Source organism: Scyliorhinus torazame, chromosome 10 (genome assembly GCF_047496885.1).
Source record: "Scyliorhinus torazame isolate Kashiwa2021f chromosome 10, sScyTor2.1, whole genome shotgun sequence".
NCBI lineage: Eukaryota > Metazoa > Chordata > Chondrichthyes > Carcharhiniformes > Scyliorhinidae > Scyliorhinus > Scyliorhinus torazame.
The window spans coordinates 45,189,782-45,209,163 of NC_092716.1; the positions used below are offsets into that span (position 1 = coordinate 45,189,782).

Sequence of the window (19,382 nt, forward strand, 5' to 3'; positions counted from 1 at the left end):
GTCAAAAAAAAAGTGTAGAAACTCCACTAATGGCCAATAATTATCATGGATCCTCTCAATATAAAGACAGTGGATGCAAGTAAACGGCCTTGTCGTGTTCGACTTGGTGTCGGGACGAGGCAGTTGAATCTCGCAAAGTACTGTTGAATAGTGGCGAGAAATACCCTGCTAAAGGCACCGAAAACCGAACATAGATTTTGTCCGGTTGAAACGCACCCTATATTTTCTGCAGCACCCTGGAAATCCTGTCTTGATTGAGTTGGGAGGACCCATAATAGAACACATGTTAATTGTGAAATAGAAACTGTCCTGCTATCCTGAAGTGTTAACCTTCACAGTCTGGAATACTGCCTGGCCGGAAGCATAAGGAGACATTAAAGTGGACAAAGCTAACATGGGGAATGAATGAAGTAGATTGAAGAGTCAGCAGAGTGGAGGGGAGGAATACTTGTGAGGTGGAAGGTGGACAGGTTAACCAATAAAGACCTCTGGGGGAAATCAGAATTGTTCAGCCTGTTTGGGATGAAATGGAGTCACACGCAGCACCATTTTCTCCATGGAAGTGAAACGTTTTATCTGCTCAATTTGTCACATCTACAATTGTTGGCAAATAATGTGGACCTGAACTTTTCCCAAGAGAAGGCTACTTTTGCAACAAAACCTTGAGGCCTCCTGGACACAGGAATGTAAATAGGACGGTTTTCACGCTGACTTATTCAAACGGTACCCAATGGGTGGCCAGCTCTTCCACTTGGCTTCAGTCATTGAGACACGTGTCCCTTTTTTTCCCAACTCACATTTAAATAAAACTAAAGCGCCGCTAACGAGGATTGTTTCAGCCTGTTTAGCCCCCCCTGGCCCAGGTGGTAATCAGTATTTAAAGGTGAGGGATGGCCGCCGCGGTTGCTTTTCTACATTTGACAAAAGCTGGGCCCGAATGGACTTTTGGCTGGCAGCAACTCGAGTCTGTCCACCGACCAACACAATGTTCCTCGGCCACAGCAGACTGACCGGGTGGAATCTGTCCTCGGGAGGGAAGGGAGGCGGGATCGGAGCCAATGTGACCGGCATGGGGCTGGCCAGGGCTGTGGGGGAGGCTGGGGTCAATGTGACCGGCATGGGGCTGGCCAGGGCTGTGGGGGAGGCTGGGGTCAATGTGACCGGCATGGGGCTGGCCAGGGCTGTGGGGGAGGCTGGAGCCAGGGCTGTGGGGGAGGCTGGGGTCAATGTGACCGGCATGGGACTGGCCGGGGCTGTGGGGGAGGCGGATGACCGTTTGAAGTTGTGGATTATTGGGGTGCTGTGCGTGTTGATCATCCTGGGCAATGTGGCGGTGCTACTGGTCATCTCGTCGCCGGTGTCCGGCTGGTCCAGGAACAGCCGCCTTGTGCTGCTGTCGCTGACCGGGGCGGACGCCGCCCTCGCCCTGGTGGTCATCCCGCTCAACCTGTACGGCAACAGCGTGCGGCAGCTGCGCGACCAGCTCGACTCGCCCTTCTGCCACATGGTGGTCTTCCTGGACGCCAGCATCCTGACCTCCTCCATCTACTCGCTGGCCACCATCAGCATCGAGCGCTACATCGCCGTCTTCTTCCCCCTCAGGTACAGCACGGTGATGACCAATGGCCGGGTCAAAGCCCTCATCGCGCTGGTCTGGCTCCTGCCGCCCGTCCTCTCCTTTCCCATCTCCATCCCCCGAGGAATTGTCAAGGTTTACTTCTCCAGGGCCTCTCTGATCTGCAATCTGGATTTCTCCAGCAACGTCGCCTACTCCCTCCTGCTGACCGCCTTCATCTTCTTCCCCTGCTCCCTCATCATGACTTTGGCTAATTTCCGCCTCTGGTTTGTCGCCAGGAGTCAGAAGAATCGATTTAAAGTGTCGAGGGTGAGCCGGAGGCACGATGCTGCTTCGAGAGTATTAGTGCCTGTGGTTATAGTCTATTACATCTGCTGGAGCCCCTGTGTCTGCAACATGATCTATCAGGGTGAGTGTTCAAACTGCAAAAGGCAGCAGACTTCTATTGGCGTCTACTTTTCATCTTAGTTGGAATAAGCCTTCATGTGTCACGGATTCAGTGCAAGCGAAGCAACTAAAGCTATGTTTTTATACATTTTACAAAGGAAAATGTTCTTTGGGCAGGGACCCTCTCACTGTTTGTGTTTTTGAGCCATGGGCTGTGCCTGATGACCACTGAACACCAATTTGACTGTTGATTGGGCGCCTTTGTGAAGAGGGGAAGCCACATGGTTTCATTGCTTCGACTGAACCTGAGTTTTTGCATTTAAATTGATTTTTTGTTTTTTTTGTTTTAATTTAAAGATGTTTGAGTGATATATCCTCCCTAAATATATCCAGCGGTGCTACTTGTATGTCTGGAAATCCTATCAATTCATGGGTTCTCCAACATAACTTGTACAAATAATGAGTAAAATTTGGAACACTTCTGCTCTTATAATCAAATCTTGAGTTATGTCAATCCAAGAATTCACCTTCACAAGTAGAGGTTTTATTTCCAAAGCAAAGCCTCTATAGCTACCAGCCTCCCTGAACAGGTGCCGGAATGTGGCGACTAGGGGCTTTTCACGGTAACTTCATTTGAAGTCTACTTGTGACAATAAGCGATTTTCATTCATTTCATAGTGTGTGTATGGGCTATTTTATGCAACAGATGTTTAGTAACATCAGGTACTATTAGTTCGCCTACTGTGACCAAGTAGGCCATCTCCAGCCATCTGTGCAACCTTTTCTTCTCCCTTTGCTTCACCATTTGACCCTCTGTGTTCTAATACTTGTAATTCAATCTGTGTCTCTGCCCTGCATCTCTTTCTCCACCTTTTAAAACTCTCCTTAAAATGCAAATCTTGGCTCTTTAGGGTTTTACTCAGGTTTTTGTTACACCTATTCGATTAAGTGCCTCTTCGGGCCGCTACAGTGCTGTGCCTGGATGGGCTGGAAAGTTGTCAGCCAATCTGATTAACTCTTGGCTTGCCAAGACAGGGCTTCCGTTCAGGTGAGGGTGGAAGGCCCTCTTTTGCAAATCCACGTTCATTAGAGTGTAAATAGGCAGCAGGCCTGTGGGAACCCATGGAGACCTGTTCCCCACCAACTCTGGGATGGCAGGGTTAAAAATTTCAGACCAAAATCTTACAGAATTGGAGGACGCCATTCAGCCCATCAGCTTATTAAGAGCTGTCCAAGTTAGTCCCTTTGTGTGATGATTTCTCTTCCCAATTATTTTAAAACTGTTACCTCCAGTCACTAACCCACTTGCCAATGGAATATGGTATCTCTATTTGCCTTATCAAGATTCATCAATTTAAATACCTCTATTGGGTTTCCTCTTGACCTTCTCTCCTCAAAGGAGAAGAATTCCAGTTTATCCACATAACCGAGGTTCCCCTTCCTTGGTACCATCCTGATAATTCTCTGTACCCTTTCCAAGGTTTCTCAAAGTGTAGTGCCCAGTGCTGTACACAACAATACTGCTGAGGCCAAACCAGGAATTTGTAAAGATTGAGCAGGATATTCTTAATGAAGTGGCAAAGTCTATTCTGTCCCTTGAACATATTCTGTATTCAAGGAGATCATTACTGATTAGTGACCTGATGCCATGTACCCCATATTCCTTAATAAATTTGTTTTTTTATTAAAAAATTGATCTCCAGTTTAATATTAACAGGTGGCAATGCATCAACTTGTCCTTCCTTGCAGAGTTCCAAGCTTCTATCTCCCTTTGTGTTTTTCTTGGTTTCTGGCTCTATTTTCTAAGCTATAACCGCCCCCCTCCCCTCTTCCCCCCAGTCCTATACTTTACAGCTAGCTGAAATAGCTTCTCTCTGTCTACTGTATAGATTGGTTCCCCTTTAACATTTTGAAGAATTCAATCAATTACCCCTTAAAATTCTAAATTTCAGCGTACACCCCTATCTTTTTAACCCTACCGCCACCACACGCTATTGTAATTTAACCACTGTCGTCCAGGTTTCATTCTGGTAAATCTACACTACATACCCTCCAAGCCCAATATTTTCTCACTCACTGTGGTGTCCAGTGCCCAGAACTGAACATTGCATTCAAGATGAGGACCACCTGAGGCCATGTGTAGCTACAACATAACTTCTATCTCCTTATTATAGCACTCCAGATGAAAGGCCAGAATTTCATTAACTTTTTAAAGATTATTTTATGTACCTGTTCACGGCATTTAAATGATATATGTATCTGGACTCCTAAATCTCTTTGAACCCTGCTTGTTCTAGCATTTACCATGTGGATTGTACACTAATTTATCCTCTTTAGATCCAAAGTTGATGGCCTCATATTTCCTATATTGAAATTATATTCCCACAGTTTTGCCATTGACTATATCTTTGTAGTTTTATGTTCTCCACTGTACTGCTTATAATGTCGCCTTTCCTTGTGTAATTGGCAAATTGTTTGTTGCTTTATCTAAGTCATTACTGAATAGTTGAGGCCCCAATAAAGATCCCTGTGGGAGACCACTAGTCACATTCTGTCAATCTGAGTACCTGCCCACTATCATTACTCTCTGCCACATACCTCTCAGCAATTTCCAACCAGGTCAATAGTTTGCCTTTAATTTCATGTGTTTCAACTTTACCAACAGCCTCTCTAGGGGGATTTATCTGGAAATCTATATAAATGATATCAAAGGCCTGCTGCTTTAGTCACCACTTTTAAAAATAAATAACTAAATAAATGTTTAAAAAATCTATGATCTCATCAAATTCAGGTTTACTCTGTTGCCAAATTTTGGGAAATCTTGGATGGCCTAAAATCTTCAACGTGTTCAGTCTATCTTTGATTATCCTTAATTGTAGCAATTTCCCAGCATCAGATGTTAAGTTAACTGACCTATAATTCTCTGGGTTTTTTGCTCCTATTTTCGCCATAAGCAATGGAGTGACACATGCAATTTTACACTTTCGGTAATGAGAACTAGTAATGGTAAGAGATCACTTGTGGGAGTAGTTTGTAGGCCCTCTAACATTTAACTACGCTGTAGGATAGTGTACAGGAAAATAAATAATGGCTCGTATGCAGGGTATTGCAATAATCATGTGTGATTTTAATCTTCATGTAGAATGAATGAATCAGATTGGCAAAGATAGTCTGAAAAAATATAAGTGTATTCAGGACAATTTCTTCGTGCATTCTAGTGCCAACAAGAAAGCAGGCTATTTTCGACTTGGTAAAGTGCAATGAGACATGATTATTTAATGACCTCCTAGCAAAGAAGCCTCTAGGCAATAGTGAGCATAACATGATGGAATTTCACATTCAATTTGAGGGTGAGGGGTATGGATGAAAGATGAAGATTGAGTTGGTTAAAATGAGTTAGATAAATAAATAACCTTTATTGTCACAAGTAGGCTTACTTTAACACTGCAATGAAGTTACTGTGAAAAGCCCCTAGTCGCCACATTCCGGCACCTGTTTGGGTACACAGAGGGAGAATTCAGAATTCTCAGCTGGTACGGGAATTGAACCCGCGCTGCTGGCCTTGTTCTGCATTGCAAACCAGTGGTCTAGCTGGTTTGCAGTGGACTGAGCTAAACCATCCCTGCCCTGAACTGGAAAATAGGTAAAAGGCTAGGACAGTCGGGGAAACAATGGGAGACATTTGAGGAGATATTTCATAACTCTCAGTAAAGATAAAACTCTTGAGAAGCAGACACCATCTATAGTTAACTAAGCATTGATCGAAAAAGTGTACAATATTATGAAGGTTAGGTCAGAAGGTTGGACAAATTTTAGGAAACTGCGAAGAATAGCCAATAGCTAATGGGAAACCAAGAAATTGAGAGAGCGTTGAACAGGTATTTTACATTTACGGTAGCAGAAACAAGAAACCTACCAAGAATGCTTCAAAATCAATAGATTAAAAGGGAGGAATCACTAAAGAAAAGGTACTGGGAAAACCACTAGAACTAAAGGTTGACAGGCCCCCAGCATAAGATGGCTTTCATCCTTGGGTTTTACAAATGGCTGCGGTAATAGTAGCTGCGTTGGTTGTGTTCTTTCAAAATTTCCAAGATCCCAGTGGTTTGGAAGATTGTTAATGTAACACCTTATTCAAGGAAGGAAGGGGTGGCACGGTGGTTAGCACTGCTGCCTCACAGCGCCAAGATCCCAGGTTCGATTCTGGCTTTGGGTCACTGTCCGTGTGGAATTTGCACATTCTCCCCATGTTTTCATGTGTTTCGCCCCCACAACCCAAAGATGTGCAGGCTAGGTGAATTGGCCACACTAAATTGCCCCGTAATTGGAAAAATGAATTGGGTACTCTAAATTTATAAGAAAAAAGAAGGAAGAAAGGAGTCCAAAAACTGGAAACTACAGGCCAGTTAGCCTAATGTCTGACATGGGGGAAATGCTAGAATCCATTATTAAGGAGGTAACGGCAGGGAATTTAGAAAATCATAATACAATCAGGCAGTCAACATGGTTTGGTGAAAGGGAAATTTATTAGGATACTTTGAGGAAGAAATGAGCAAGACGGAAAAAGGGATGGAGCTGTATATCTATGGTGTACTTGGGATTTCAAAACGACATTTCCAAAAGGCAGTACATAAAATAAGAACTCATGACACCGGGATGAAGCAGACAGTAGGAATAAATGAGCTAGTTTTGGGTTGGCAAGCTGTTCCTAGTAGAGTGTCATGGGGATTGGTGCTGGTGTCTTAAATATTTACAATCTGCACCAATGATTTGGATCAAGGGAGCAAATATGTATGGTAGCTAAATTTTCTGATGGCACAAAGATAGGAGGAAAAATGTGGGTAAAATGATTAACTTGTCCACTTGGTAGAAAGAATAGTAAAAGCAGTATATTAAAGCAATATTTACTCTGGATAGAAAGATACTTGGAACTCTGCAGTATTGAGGAGTCTGGGTGTCCTGGTACACAAATCACAAAAGCTAGTAGGCAGATACAGCAAGAGATTCGACAGCATATGGAAAGTTGTCGTTTTTACCAAGAGTGATAGAGTATAAAAGCGGGGAAGTACTGCTGAAGCTGTACAGGACCTGACTCCTGTGATTAAGGAGTTATCTTATGAGGAAAGGTTGGACCTATATCCATTGGAATATATAAGACCTGAGGGGACTTAACAGGATGAATGCTGAGGGGCCACTTCCTCTTGTGTCTAGATCTAGGGGGCACAATTAATTTTTTTGTAAATTGGGGTTCTCCAATTAAAGATTTAGTTGAGGAAAAAGAGTGTTGTTGCTCTGTGGAATTCTGTTCCCCAGAGAGTAGTAGAGGCAGAGTCATTGAATATGTTCAAGGCTGTGGTTAGATAGATTTTTGATCAGCAAAGGATCAATGATTATGAGGGACAGACTGACAAGTGGAGTGAAGGCCACAAGAAGAGCCATAACTAGGCTCTTGCAGGTGTCCTAGCTTTAATCTTCCAATTTTCTTGCTTATTTCCTTTAAAACTTTGCAATGAAACTCATTGGTCCTGGGAATGTGTCACTCTGCAGTGCCATTGTTTTCTTCATTACTGTGATATTACTTTCAGAGTCCCTGTCCCTGATTCAATATTAATTTCCTGGGATGTCAAGGTGCTGACCACTTCTACTGTCAATACTGATGCAAAGCAGGAAAAAAAATAAAACATAATGGAAAGAATGTGTTCGACCTAGAAAATGCTGAAAGTACACCAGCTTCAGTAGTATCAGAGGAGAAAGAAACCATTATCCTTTCAGATCTGTGATCTTTTTTGCATTGTTCTATGCTTTTTTAGTTTTACATTGTTACTTGGCTGCTTTGCTCTACATGGCTGTTTTGGAGGGTTAATTGGAGGGTTAAGTATGAGGTGTTGCCAGTTAGGGATATAAGCCAGTTCTATCTTGCGAATTGTTGAGCAAGCTCAGCACTCTCTACAACCTTCACTACAGCACCCTCTATGGGGGATATATGGTGTCTGTGAACAGGACAAGCAATAGGGAAGTTCCTCAATCAATCCGATTGAAGAACCCTCATTGAATCACTTGATTCAGAAACGGGAAATTCAAATTGTGTACAGAAAATGAAATAAGGATTGGGGAATAGAAATGGCTAGAAGGAGAGACAAAATAGGTACAGAATTTTAATTTTTAAAAACTGATTTATAAATAAAAAGGGAAAAAAAAAACCTCCCACACTAATCTTCTACTGACTGAATCGGGCTCCAGGTTTGAAAAAATATTTTTTCACGGCAGAGGTTTCTTAGTAATTGAGTTTAAACTCTCACTCGCTGCTAAATGTACCTACATCTTTCATAAGAACATAAGAACAGGAGTAGGCCATCTGGCCCCTCGAGCCTGCTCCGCCATTTAATGAGATCATGGCTGATCTTTGTGGACTCGGCTCCGCTCTCCGGCCCGTACACCATATCCCCGAATCCCTTTATTCTTTAGAAAGGCATCTATCTTTTTCTTAAAAACGTTTGAAGAAGGAGCCTCAACTGCTTCACTCGGCAAGGAATTCCAGAGATTCACAATCCTTTGGGTGAAGAAGTTCCTCCTACGCTCCGTCCTAAATCTACCTCCCCTTATTTTGAGGCTATGCCCCCTAGTTCTGCTTTCCCCGACCAGTGGAAACAACCTGCCCGCATCTATCCTATCTATTCCCTTCATAATTTTATATGTCTCAATAAGGTCCCCCCACATCCTTCTAAACTCCAATGAGTACAGTCCCAGTCTACTCAACCTCTCGTCATAATCTAATCCCCTCAACTCTGGGATCAACCTAGTGAATCTACTCTGCACTCCCTCCAGTGCCAATATGTCCTTTCTCAGGTAAGGAGACCAAAACTGAACACACTACTCCAGATGTGGCCTCACCAACACCCTATACAATTGCAGCATAACCTCACTAGTCTTGAACTCCATCCCTCTAGCAATGAAAGACAAAACTCGATTAGCCTTCTTAATCACCTGTTGCACCTGCACACCAACTTTTTGCGACTCGTGCACCAGCACACCGAGGTCCCTCTGCACAGCAGCATGTTTTAACATCTTACCGTTTAAATAATCCATTCTGCTCTTATTCCTCCCAAAATGGATAGCCTCACACTTGGCAACATTGAATTCCATCTGCCAGACCCTTGCCCATTCACCTAACCTATCCAAATCCTTCTGCAGACTTCCGGTATCCTCTGCCCTTTTTGCTTTACCACTCATCTTAGTGTCGTCTACAAACTTTGACACATTGCACTTGGTCCCCAACTCTAAATCGTCTATGTAAATTGTGAACAACTGCGGGCCCAACACTGATCCTTGAGGGACCCCACTAGTTATAGGTTGCCAACCAGAGAAACACTCATTTATCCCCACTCTCTGCTTTCTGTTAGTTAACCAATTCTCTACCCATGCTACTACTTTATACCCTCAATGCCATGCATCTTTAGTTTATGCAGCAACCTTTTGTGTGGCACCTTGTCAAAAGCTTTCTGGAAATCCAGATATACCACATCCATTGGCTCCCCGTTATCTACTGCACTGGTAAGGTCCTCAAAAAATTCTACCAAATTAGTCAGACACGACCTACCCTTTGTGAACCCATGCTGCGTCTGCCCAATGGGACAATTTCCCTCCAGGTGCCCCGCTATTTCCTCCTTAATGATAGATTCCAGCATTTTCCATACAACCGAAGTTAAGCTTACCGGCCTATAATTACCCGCTTTCTGCTGACCTCCTTTTTTAAACAGTGGTGTCACGTTTGCTACTTTCCAATCCTCTGGGACCACCCCAGAGTCTAGTGAATTTTGATAAATTATCACTAGTGTGTTTACAATTTCCCTAGCCATCTCTTTTAACACTCTGGGATGCATCCCATCAGGGCCAGGAGACTTGTCTACCTTTAGCCCCATTAGCTTGCCCAATACCGCCTCCTTAGTGATTACAATCATCTCAAGGTCCTCACCTATCATATCCTTATTTCCATCAGTCGCTAGCATGTTATTTGTGTCCTCCACTGTGAAGACTGACCCAAAAAACCTGTTCAGCTCCTCCGCCATTTCCCCGTCTCCTATTATTAAATCTCCCTTCTCATCTTCCAAAGGACCAATATTTACCTTAGCCACTCTTTTTTGTCTTATATATTTGTAGAAGCTTTTACTATCTGCTTTTATGTTCTGAGCCAGTTTACTTTCATAGTCTACCTTACTCTTCTTTATGGCTTTTTTAGTAGCTTTCTGTTGTCCCTTAAAGACTTCCCAGTCCTCTAGTCTCCCACTAATTTTTGCCACTTTGTATGTCTTTTTCTTCAATTTGATACTCTCCCTCACCTCCTTAGATATCCACGGTCGATTTTTCCCCTTTGTACCGTCTTTCTTTTTTGTCGGTATGAACCTTTTCTGAACACTGAAAGATCGCTCGGAAGGTTCTCCACTGTTCCTCAACTGCTTCACCATGAAGTCTTTGCTCCCAGTCTACCTTAGCTAGTTCTTCTCTCATCCCATTGTAATCGCCTTTGTTTAAGCACAAAACACTAGTGTTTGATTTTACCTTGTCATCCTCCAACTGTATTTTAAATTCCACCATATTGTGGTCGCTCCTTCCAAGAGGATCCCGAACTATGAGATCATTAATCAATACTGCCTCATTACACAGGACCAGTTTTCAACTGTTTTGATGGTTAGTGGCATGTACAGGAGATTCACATGATTGCTGATAGACTCTAATTGATATAACGGCAAGGGCTGCAGCATCGTGAGCAGGGTGGGATAGCAGTTTCTAGATTTTCATGTTCCTGTTTAACCGCACAGGTGCGGACTCTAAAAGTTGCTGTCAGATTTTCTCCATATAATAATGAGTGCAGATTGCTATTAGTCTTGTGGTAAATTCCAGTCAATAATGCAATGCAGCAAATTATCTTGAACACCGTGAGTAGACTCATTATCTTTCTGACATGACCTAGTTTGTTTATCTACTTTGCAATACCCTGTTTATTTTATTTGTTTATGGGACGTGGGCGTCGCAGGCTGTGCCAGCATTTATTGCCCATCCTTAATTGCCCTTGAGGGGGCAGTCAAGAGTCAACCACATTGCTGTGGGTCTGGAGTTACATGTAGGCCAGACCAGGTAAGGACGAAGATTTCCTTCCCTTGAGGACATAGTGTACCAGATGTTTTTTTTTTTACGGCAGTTGACAATGTTTTCATGGTCATCATTAGACTTTTAATTCCAGATCTTTATTGAATTCCAATTTCACCATCTGCAGTGTCATTACTCTGGGTCTCTGGTTTACTAGTCCAGCGACAATACCACTATGCCACCGCATCCCTATTAAAACCATTCTTCCTTGTTTTTATATTCTATGGGTGTGATTTAACCACTGTGTTGTGCCCAGCGTGGATCTGAGAGTATCTGTTAAACCATGGGAGAGGCTGAAATCTGGATCAGCCCCGGGCGCAAATTGGTTCGCGATCTAACCGGCCCGCTCCTGTTGGCGGGTTCTGGATCCCACCCAGATGTGATGAGACACCAGTTGAGACCAATTTAGGGCGATCTCCATCATGTAGCGAGATGCCCAATCTAACGGCCTCCTGGGAACTAACCGGATCTCCAATGGGAGGTCGCGCGGGTGCCATTTAGCACTCCTATTTAAAAACGTGAAGCTCACGCAATAGCTGCTGAGACGAGCTGGGGAGGTACTCAGCCATTGCCATTCCCTAGCATACATCCCAGGGGCATTGGAACTACTGCCCCAGTGCTTGGGGAACGTAGGGGATCCGTTTTGGGGGGGGGGGGGGGGGGGGAGAAAAAGAGGGCTGACGGGTATGGTTGGAGGGCTGGGGGCCATAAATTGGGGATTGCCCACTGGAGTGGCATGGGGCTTGGCATCTGCAGGGCCTACAGGCCATCCTCCTATATTGTGCATACCCATAACCAAGGCAACTACAGCTGCTGCCGGTCTGTCCTACCAAACACTTCAAGGACACAGCCCTGTTTGTGGTTATATGCTGGTGGTCACCCTAACTCTCTCCTTGACTGTGAGCAGTCCCTAGCCTCACCGCTGAAGGCTCTTGCTTGTAAGGAATTGGCATTGTTAGTTGTGTGAGCACTTCAATGGGTATACATGCTCTGTCTCAGACGAGTGTTATTGCTTAGCATTCCAATCAAACTGAGGTGCAAGCACTTTTCCTGAACCCTGGGGGCATCGACAAAACAGAGGCAGCAGCCCACAATCAAACACTCCAGAGCTGGGCCTTGGCACTGGGGATATCCCCGCGACCACAGGGTGTGTGTGTGGATCAGAGGAGGGCATCTGAGCACAGGGTAACAAATGTTCCTGGCAGGGGGTCGAGGGTCCTGGATCTAGAGGCTCCTGCTGTGGGTAGGGGGTGTGTGCAGAGCAGGTTTTTCTGCACAACTGCTCGCTGGACACTTGAGAGAAGGCGGGATATGTAAAGGAGGGAGAGGGAGGCTTGGGGGATTAGTGTCCCGGTGTGGCAGCCCTAACTGATTGTTGGCCTCCCTCCATCTCCAAATCCTTACAGCATGATGGACAGTGTTGTTGACCCTGCGCCAGCAGCCCTCCCGCTGCTGGTGGCAGCCCAGATGGCCAGACGCTGGAGAAGAAGGCAGTGGCGTCCACGCAGGCTAGAGGCTGCAACATGCCGCACACCCTGTAGGCCCAGCCACCCATCAGGCAGAGGAGGGACCCAGAAGGGGACACTGTTGACTGCCCAAGGTGTAGAGGCGCCGTCAGTCGTTCGAGGAGATGGTGGACAGCCTGTGCCACAGGAGGCTCTGTCTCAACAAGGAGACATTGTGGCACCTGCGGCGGCTCGAGCGGGGATTTGTGCAGCACATCCCAAGCTACAACCCACAAGTGCATCCAATAATCCATGGATGCCCTGTATGCCCAGACAGCTGGTCGTGCAGCACAGTCGAGGTCGTCTTCCTGCATTGTACAGCTGGCTTCCTGGTTACACCGCCCAAACTGACGGTTGATGCCAATGCCTACCCGGTGACCCTGATGGTCCTCCAACTCCCTTGGGGGTGCAGGGTCTCCCATCTTGCCTCCATGGCGTCGAGCAGCCTGGCCTAGTCGGCATACCCGAATCGTGGTGCAGGTCTATTTGGTGCCATGGTTGTGTGCTGCCAGGGAGTTAGTTCCAGGAGCGTTAATGAGCTGCTCCCCCTTGTTAGCAGAGAGCTGGCTGGCGTGGGTGTGAAGGTCGTGGGGGAGCCATCTGCCGTGAAACTAGAGGGTGTTCATTTCCGGCACTAATTGCCGTTAAATTCGGGCCTTGGTCTCTCTGCCTCGTCTGGCGGGAAGCACCCCGGGAAGTTGTGCCTGATACCCGGCCCGATATGACACAGCGTGATTTAACACACGATGAAAGTTCTATGTCCCTATTGCAAAACTCGTATGCATACTTAACTGCTTTACGTTGCTCTGCACCTTGAAAGATTTGTAAATATGCGCCACCAGATTCCTCCCCTCTTGCACAAAATTGTAGCATTTAAATTATTGTGCCTCCATGTTGTTTGTCCAAAGTGCACAACTTCACACTTAATCGCTTACACCTGGTATGTGCCCATTTCACTAGTGTGCCTGTTCTCTTGAAGCCTGCCATTATCCTGCCTGTTGTTTACCACATTGCCAAGTATCATTTGAAATTGTGCTCTCTGTACAAAAGTCCAGGCTGTACAATATGTATATTGGGAGCAAATGATGGCTCTTCAGCTGATTTGCAGGGACCGTGCTCGCCAGGCCCCTGCTAACAAGTTCAAGCTGAACTTGGCTCAGCCAACCCCAGCCAGCTCGCAACAATGGTGCCGAGGAGACCAGCCCCAAGATTCGGGGATGCTGACCGAGAGAGGCTCCTATAAGCAGTGTTCCCCCGAGGGTCCCAGAGGGTGGGCCATAGGGCAGCCAGTGCCCTAGGACGAGGTGGCAGCAGCCGAAAGCTTCAGGCGTGTGATCAGGATTTCTGGCCTTCAGTGCTGAAAAAAGATGAACGACCTACACCGGGCAGCAAGAGCGAATAGACACCAGCGACCCCCCCAACCCCATCTTCACTCTCTCCCCCACCACAGTGAACCACACGTGTGGCTAACGATACCCTCTGTGTCTCCTCAGGAATAGGTCTCCCACGGGCGAGGGCCCAGATTGGCGGTGAGGTGCCAGACATCAGAATCCTCACCACCTTCGAGGAGCAGGTCCTGGAGGTGATTGATGTGGCCTAGGACAGGGCGGTCACCAACGCGGAGGTTGGCGGATGCTGCCGAGGTAAGGAACCACAGGGCTCCACCCGAAGGATCTGTCAAACGTGATTATTGATTTCCTTACTAACTGACTGACCGACCTAGCCCTCCCACTGACCACATGTCCGTTCTCCGACAGGTCGTCCAGCCGACGGAGCCGGTCCATTCTGGGTGTCCCCTCCCCTGACACTGAGGATAACACCTCGGATGAGAACTCCAAGGATGCAACTGTTCTAGTCGTGGGACAACTGCCATCCCCACCCTCCACCAGTGCAGATACACACACCTGGGTGGGAAATGTTAGTGGACAGGCTTCTGGGGCACAATCTGGGGAGCACCACACTGCTGCTGATGTACATCTGGTAGAGGCAGGAACCCCCAGGCGAAACTGCAGTCGAAGGTCTGCTGGATCCCAGGACCTAGCTGGGTCCCAGCCTGATGCTGAGCCTCTGGAAGTGGATTACCTGTTGCTGATGGAGATGATCGGGAGCAGTCGAGAAATTCGGAGGGAGATGTCAGCATTAGCCCCAGCAGATCCATAGCTGTTTGAAGGAGTCCCAGAGACTAGGGCCGCAGGAGATGGCACTGGCAATGAGTGGCACCGATGCCGACACTGTTAGGGTGGTGCTGCAGTAGAAAGCCTGGTGCATGATGTTGGCACCATGAGTGAAGATGTCAAAGGCATTGTGCAGTCGGTGATGGCCATGTCTGAGGGCCTCAGCAGAATGTCTGCCTCGCTGGGGGATGTCACCTTGTACCAGGCTGACCTTGATGAGGTACTTCGAGACATGAGGTGCTTCAAGACATGTCCCACTCTCAGATGGGCATGGCCAAGGCGCTGTGGACCTTTTCCCAGTCGCAGGTGGGCATTGCTGAGGTGCTGCAGAGCATGTTCCAGAGTAGCATCGCCGAGGGTGTCGACACAATGGTGCAGGCATTGGGGAACCACCAGGGCTGGCAGAGCCAGATGATGCAAGGCCAGCCGGGGGGCTCGAACCAGCTGCCCCTCTGTACCAAGGTGGGCCCGATGGGGACCGACCGGGAGGAGGGGGCGTTGAGTGCCAACCTGGACCCGTCCCATGGAGTTGCTATGCTGGGCACCATCTCCCTGAGTTCCACCCCTCTTATGAGGCCATGTCTCAAGGTCAGCACATGGGACAGGAAGGCACCGGCTATACATGCTGGGTTGGGGGCTGGTCGGGAGCTGGCACTATCTGGAATGGAGTATTGTACAGCACATGAAACTACTTTTTGCACAACCATTATAATGCCCCTGTCACTTTCTTCTGCAACGCGGGCTGACCCCGGACCCTTTGCCCATCTCTTCAGGCATATCACCCCCCCTGCCCACTGTAGCATTCACTACCCTCCTGCCATGGAAATGTCCCCAGGGCTATGCCCCATCCCAAGGTGTTCGGAGTGTGGTGCTGCCTCCGGCAATTTTCAAGCCCAGTGTTCAGGCATCAGGGTATGATTGGGATGCTAGGCAATGATTCCCACATGCTACTTGGCCCACCTACCCATGGGAACCCACTTGGCATCTGTAAAGTGTTCACTTAACCACGATTGCCAATTCGCTATCAGCAAAAGCCTTCAGCCGCACAGCCAGAGTCCTCAGCAGTCGGTGGAGATATGGACAATCAGTGGGGCAGACAGGAAGGGACAAGTGTTGCCCTTAACATGATCCAAGGTTGGCATTGTGGTGCTGCGAGTGGTTGCCCCCCCAGCCCGAGCACCGGGATGGCAAGCCCAACACCCCCGGGCTCTTTGCCTGTGAGCAAAAATGGCTACTCGGCTCTTCGCAAAATTCCTTCCGCCAGATTCACGTTTTTCAAAAGGGGTCCTAATTGGCACCAGTGTGAGCATCGCTCGGGAGGTGGTTGGATATGGGGTTGTATTGTATGGAAATTGGGCTTAAGTAGTGATAATTTTTTTCTCTTCATACTACGGTGAGATCCTGATTTTGCTTACGGGGGCGGGCTGGCTGCATCGCAAACTGTTTGCTGCCTAGAGCAGATCTCGTTTTTCGCTCTCCCGCTATTTACTGTCCAGTTACCCTTGAGGTGAGAGCAACAAGGCCGGAGAATCGCGCCCTATGGTTCAGGTTTATCCATAAATGTTTGGTTGTAGGAGAACTATCCGAAATTTTGAGCAGTGGTAACCTAGTCGCCTGTGGTTGTTGACCCACAACATATAACTGCCCTTAATCTGACACCAAGGAGCCTTTTTCAGAGACGATGATGTGGTTAATATAGAAATTTGAAAATATTGCAGTAGGGGCCTTCATTGGGATTGGCTAAGGGAACTGAATTCTATTTTTAATTCCGATAGGAAGAGGAGAATGTTTGTTAGTTAATGGTCTTTCAAAAACGACCCATTTAGATGGATTTGATCGGCAAAATATTTAAATGACTGATTTAATATTCAAATAAAGGATTACAGATGGGGATATAATTTGAATTGGTTACTTATTTCAAATAAGCAATGCTCAGTAATGCCGTGTGTCTTGAACTGAGTGGAATCTAACTGATTGCTAATTCCTTCCAATTCAGCTCTAACAGAGCAGAGGGCGCCAGAGTGGTTGGAATTCGTGGCCCTGTGGTTACCTTGTGGAAATGGTTTCTTCAACTGCATTGTATACTTCTGGTTAAACAGGAGTTTCAGAAAAAAGTTCCAGGAAATGGGACAAAATCTCTGCAGGTGTAAGTGCTTTGTTGCCCAAGATTGTTCAATTTCACAAGTTTGTGATGGAAAAGATATCATCAAAGTTTGGAAACAGCACAGCAGTACAACAGCAAGGGCTTGCAGCATCTCTTCATCCACTTGTAATCTGGTGTCCTCCAGCAGCGAAACCATTTTAGCAAATACATAGACTGCAACTATGAAAAAAAGAGAGACATGGATTGTAGAAAGGCCCTTGCAGCTGTGAAACCAACACTATTTTTAAGGCAAAGTAACATAGTGTGGTTTAGCAGGAAGCGTATCAACAGACCTGCTGGGTGAGGAATCATTGTTTATGTATCTGTTCCCTTTAACATAATAGCTGGAATTGAAGTAGAATTGGAAATGAATTCCAGCTTCACCTTTTGCTCTGATGAGATCTATGAAACAATTTGGTAGAATTTGTTCGTCACAAGCAATGTTGATTTGTTTTTTCAGTGTTTGGTCTTCTGAATTTATTAAAGTTAGCCAGCTATACTTGCACCATCTTGGAGCTGTCAAATGCCAAAAATCTGCGTAGCTTATTTTTAGATTAGTTTGGTTCCTGGTTAAGTTTCTCCCGAAACAATTATGTAGCTACTGTCCTGGTGGAGGGGTGTGGGGGGGAAGAGAGAAAGAGCCCCAGTCTTGAGATTAGGCTTGAGTTTCTAGTTGAGACATTAAATTACATCAAACCAAAATGCCTGCCCCCATGCTTTTATTTTCCATAGCAATGGCGAAATAACCAATGCAGTTCTAAAATTATATTTTACTAATGGTGATTGCAAAAAAATAAGATGAATTTCTTCTACTCTTGTGTGACATAAACGTTTGAATTCTTAGGCTGAGCAGAACTTAGCATTGTTAGTTCAAATGCCCCATGTTGAAATTAAAATCTGTTTGAAACCAATCGCTAACAGTCCATATATTCAACTTACAGAATGTATGGGCATTGGATCAACAGTGGGAACTTTAAGGCCTACATCAGTATAAGAACACTAGCTATGATTTATAGGTTTTAACAAAGGTCATTAATTTATAGCTTGTTTTTCAGAAAAGATGACGATCATGGAATGCTATCCCCAAAACAAGTTAAAGATTCAATAACCCTACTTAATAAAAAGGAATCATATATTCATTAATTGTAAACCAGTGGACCTTTTTCATTATGCTATTGCTTCCCTTTCTTATGTTTGGTAGTGGTAAAACTATTAAGCTATCCCGTGACTCTGACTTTTTGCGTGATTCGGGGGTGAATAGAAGGGTTTAGGATGTCTGGTTAGAACCACCCAAGATATCACCATGAAATAAGTGATCCACTTGGTGGAGCTCAAGGGTGGCAAATGCTCAAGTGTGCTTGACTTTTGTTCAACTTCACAATTTAGAAAGCTTGCTGTGTTTTCTTTTTCCTGACAAAAAGTTCACCTGGCATGGTTGCACTTTCTTCACCTCCAGTCATTCAGATTGGGTGAGCGGCAATCCTTTGTTCTCCTCCAAACCAAGCTCTTGCTGTCATGTTGACTTGAAGTTGTTTCAGACCAGCCTGCATTAGCGAATGGTAAATCTACCATCGACACATTTCTAGAACAATAGTCCCCATGACTGATATTCGTAGATTGTTACTAAATGAACATGCACAGTATTTGCATGAATTTTTAATAGAAAAGTAAGTTTTAAAAGAAAATCTGTTTTAATGTATTATATAATAGTTTTGGAAATCAGTCTGTGCATGGTTACCGAAAAGTGAATTTACTTTTTTTAAATAAGTGATTAAAATGTGAAGACTAATTTCTTAACAATTACCCTTTTTTCTGACATAAACTTTAAAAGTCTTGGGATTATCAGAATTTTTGCAGTGTTCAAGTGCCTAATGTTCAATTTAAATCTGCTTATGAACAGATTCTTCAGCTTCCAATTAAGGGAACCAATCTTGCAAGCTAACAATTCAGCTTTGAAATCACGTGTATTTGTGTTATCGTGTGTACAAATAAAGGCATGTTATAGCTAGCAGAAGTTTCTGCAGAGTACGGAAATAACACTCTTTACTGGAAACGTTTGAAAGAAAGTCTTTTCAATTGTCTTGATGTCCTGTTTTAAAACTTATATTTTCAGGGGAGGGGGGTAGAATTAGGAGACTCTTAACATTTTTGTGCAATGTGTCCACTTGTTGATGCTCACTTAGTTAAGTGCCATGTTGAATAGTTTTATTTGTGTCTGTGCATAGCTTTCATAGGATCTATGCATACAAATTAATAACCTAAAGTTAAACACTTTCTCTTTGACTTGGGTGCTCTGAAAAGTTCTTGGATTGTGACAATAAAACAGAATTGATATATCTGAAAATAAAGCTATGATGCCTTAAGAGGATTCTTGTCACTTCTCCATTTCTCATGCATTTAACACTTTAAATTATAATTTGTTACCAGTTCATAAACATTCTGTGGTTAACGTG

General features: G+C 45.3%; 1 protein-coding gene across 1 annotated transcript; it reads left to right on the forward strand.

The window, feature by feature from the left end:
• The first annotated feature begins 1,237 nt into the window (after nucleotides 1–1,237).
• LOC140430216 (histamine H2 receptor) lies at nucleotides 1,238–19,295 on the forward strand. Its single transcript, XM_072517653.1, has 2 exons — nucleotides 1,238–1,985; nucleotides 16,783–19,295. The coding sequence occupies exons 1-2, from the start codon at nucleotides 1,238–1,240 to the stop codon at nucleotides 17,100–17,102; spliced, it is 1,068 nt and encodes a 355-aa protein (XP_072373754.1). The 3' UTR covers nucleotides 17,103–19,295.
• Nucleotides 19,296–19,382: the final 87 nt, after the last annotated feature.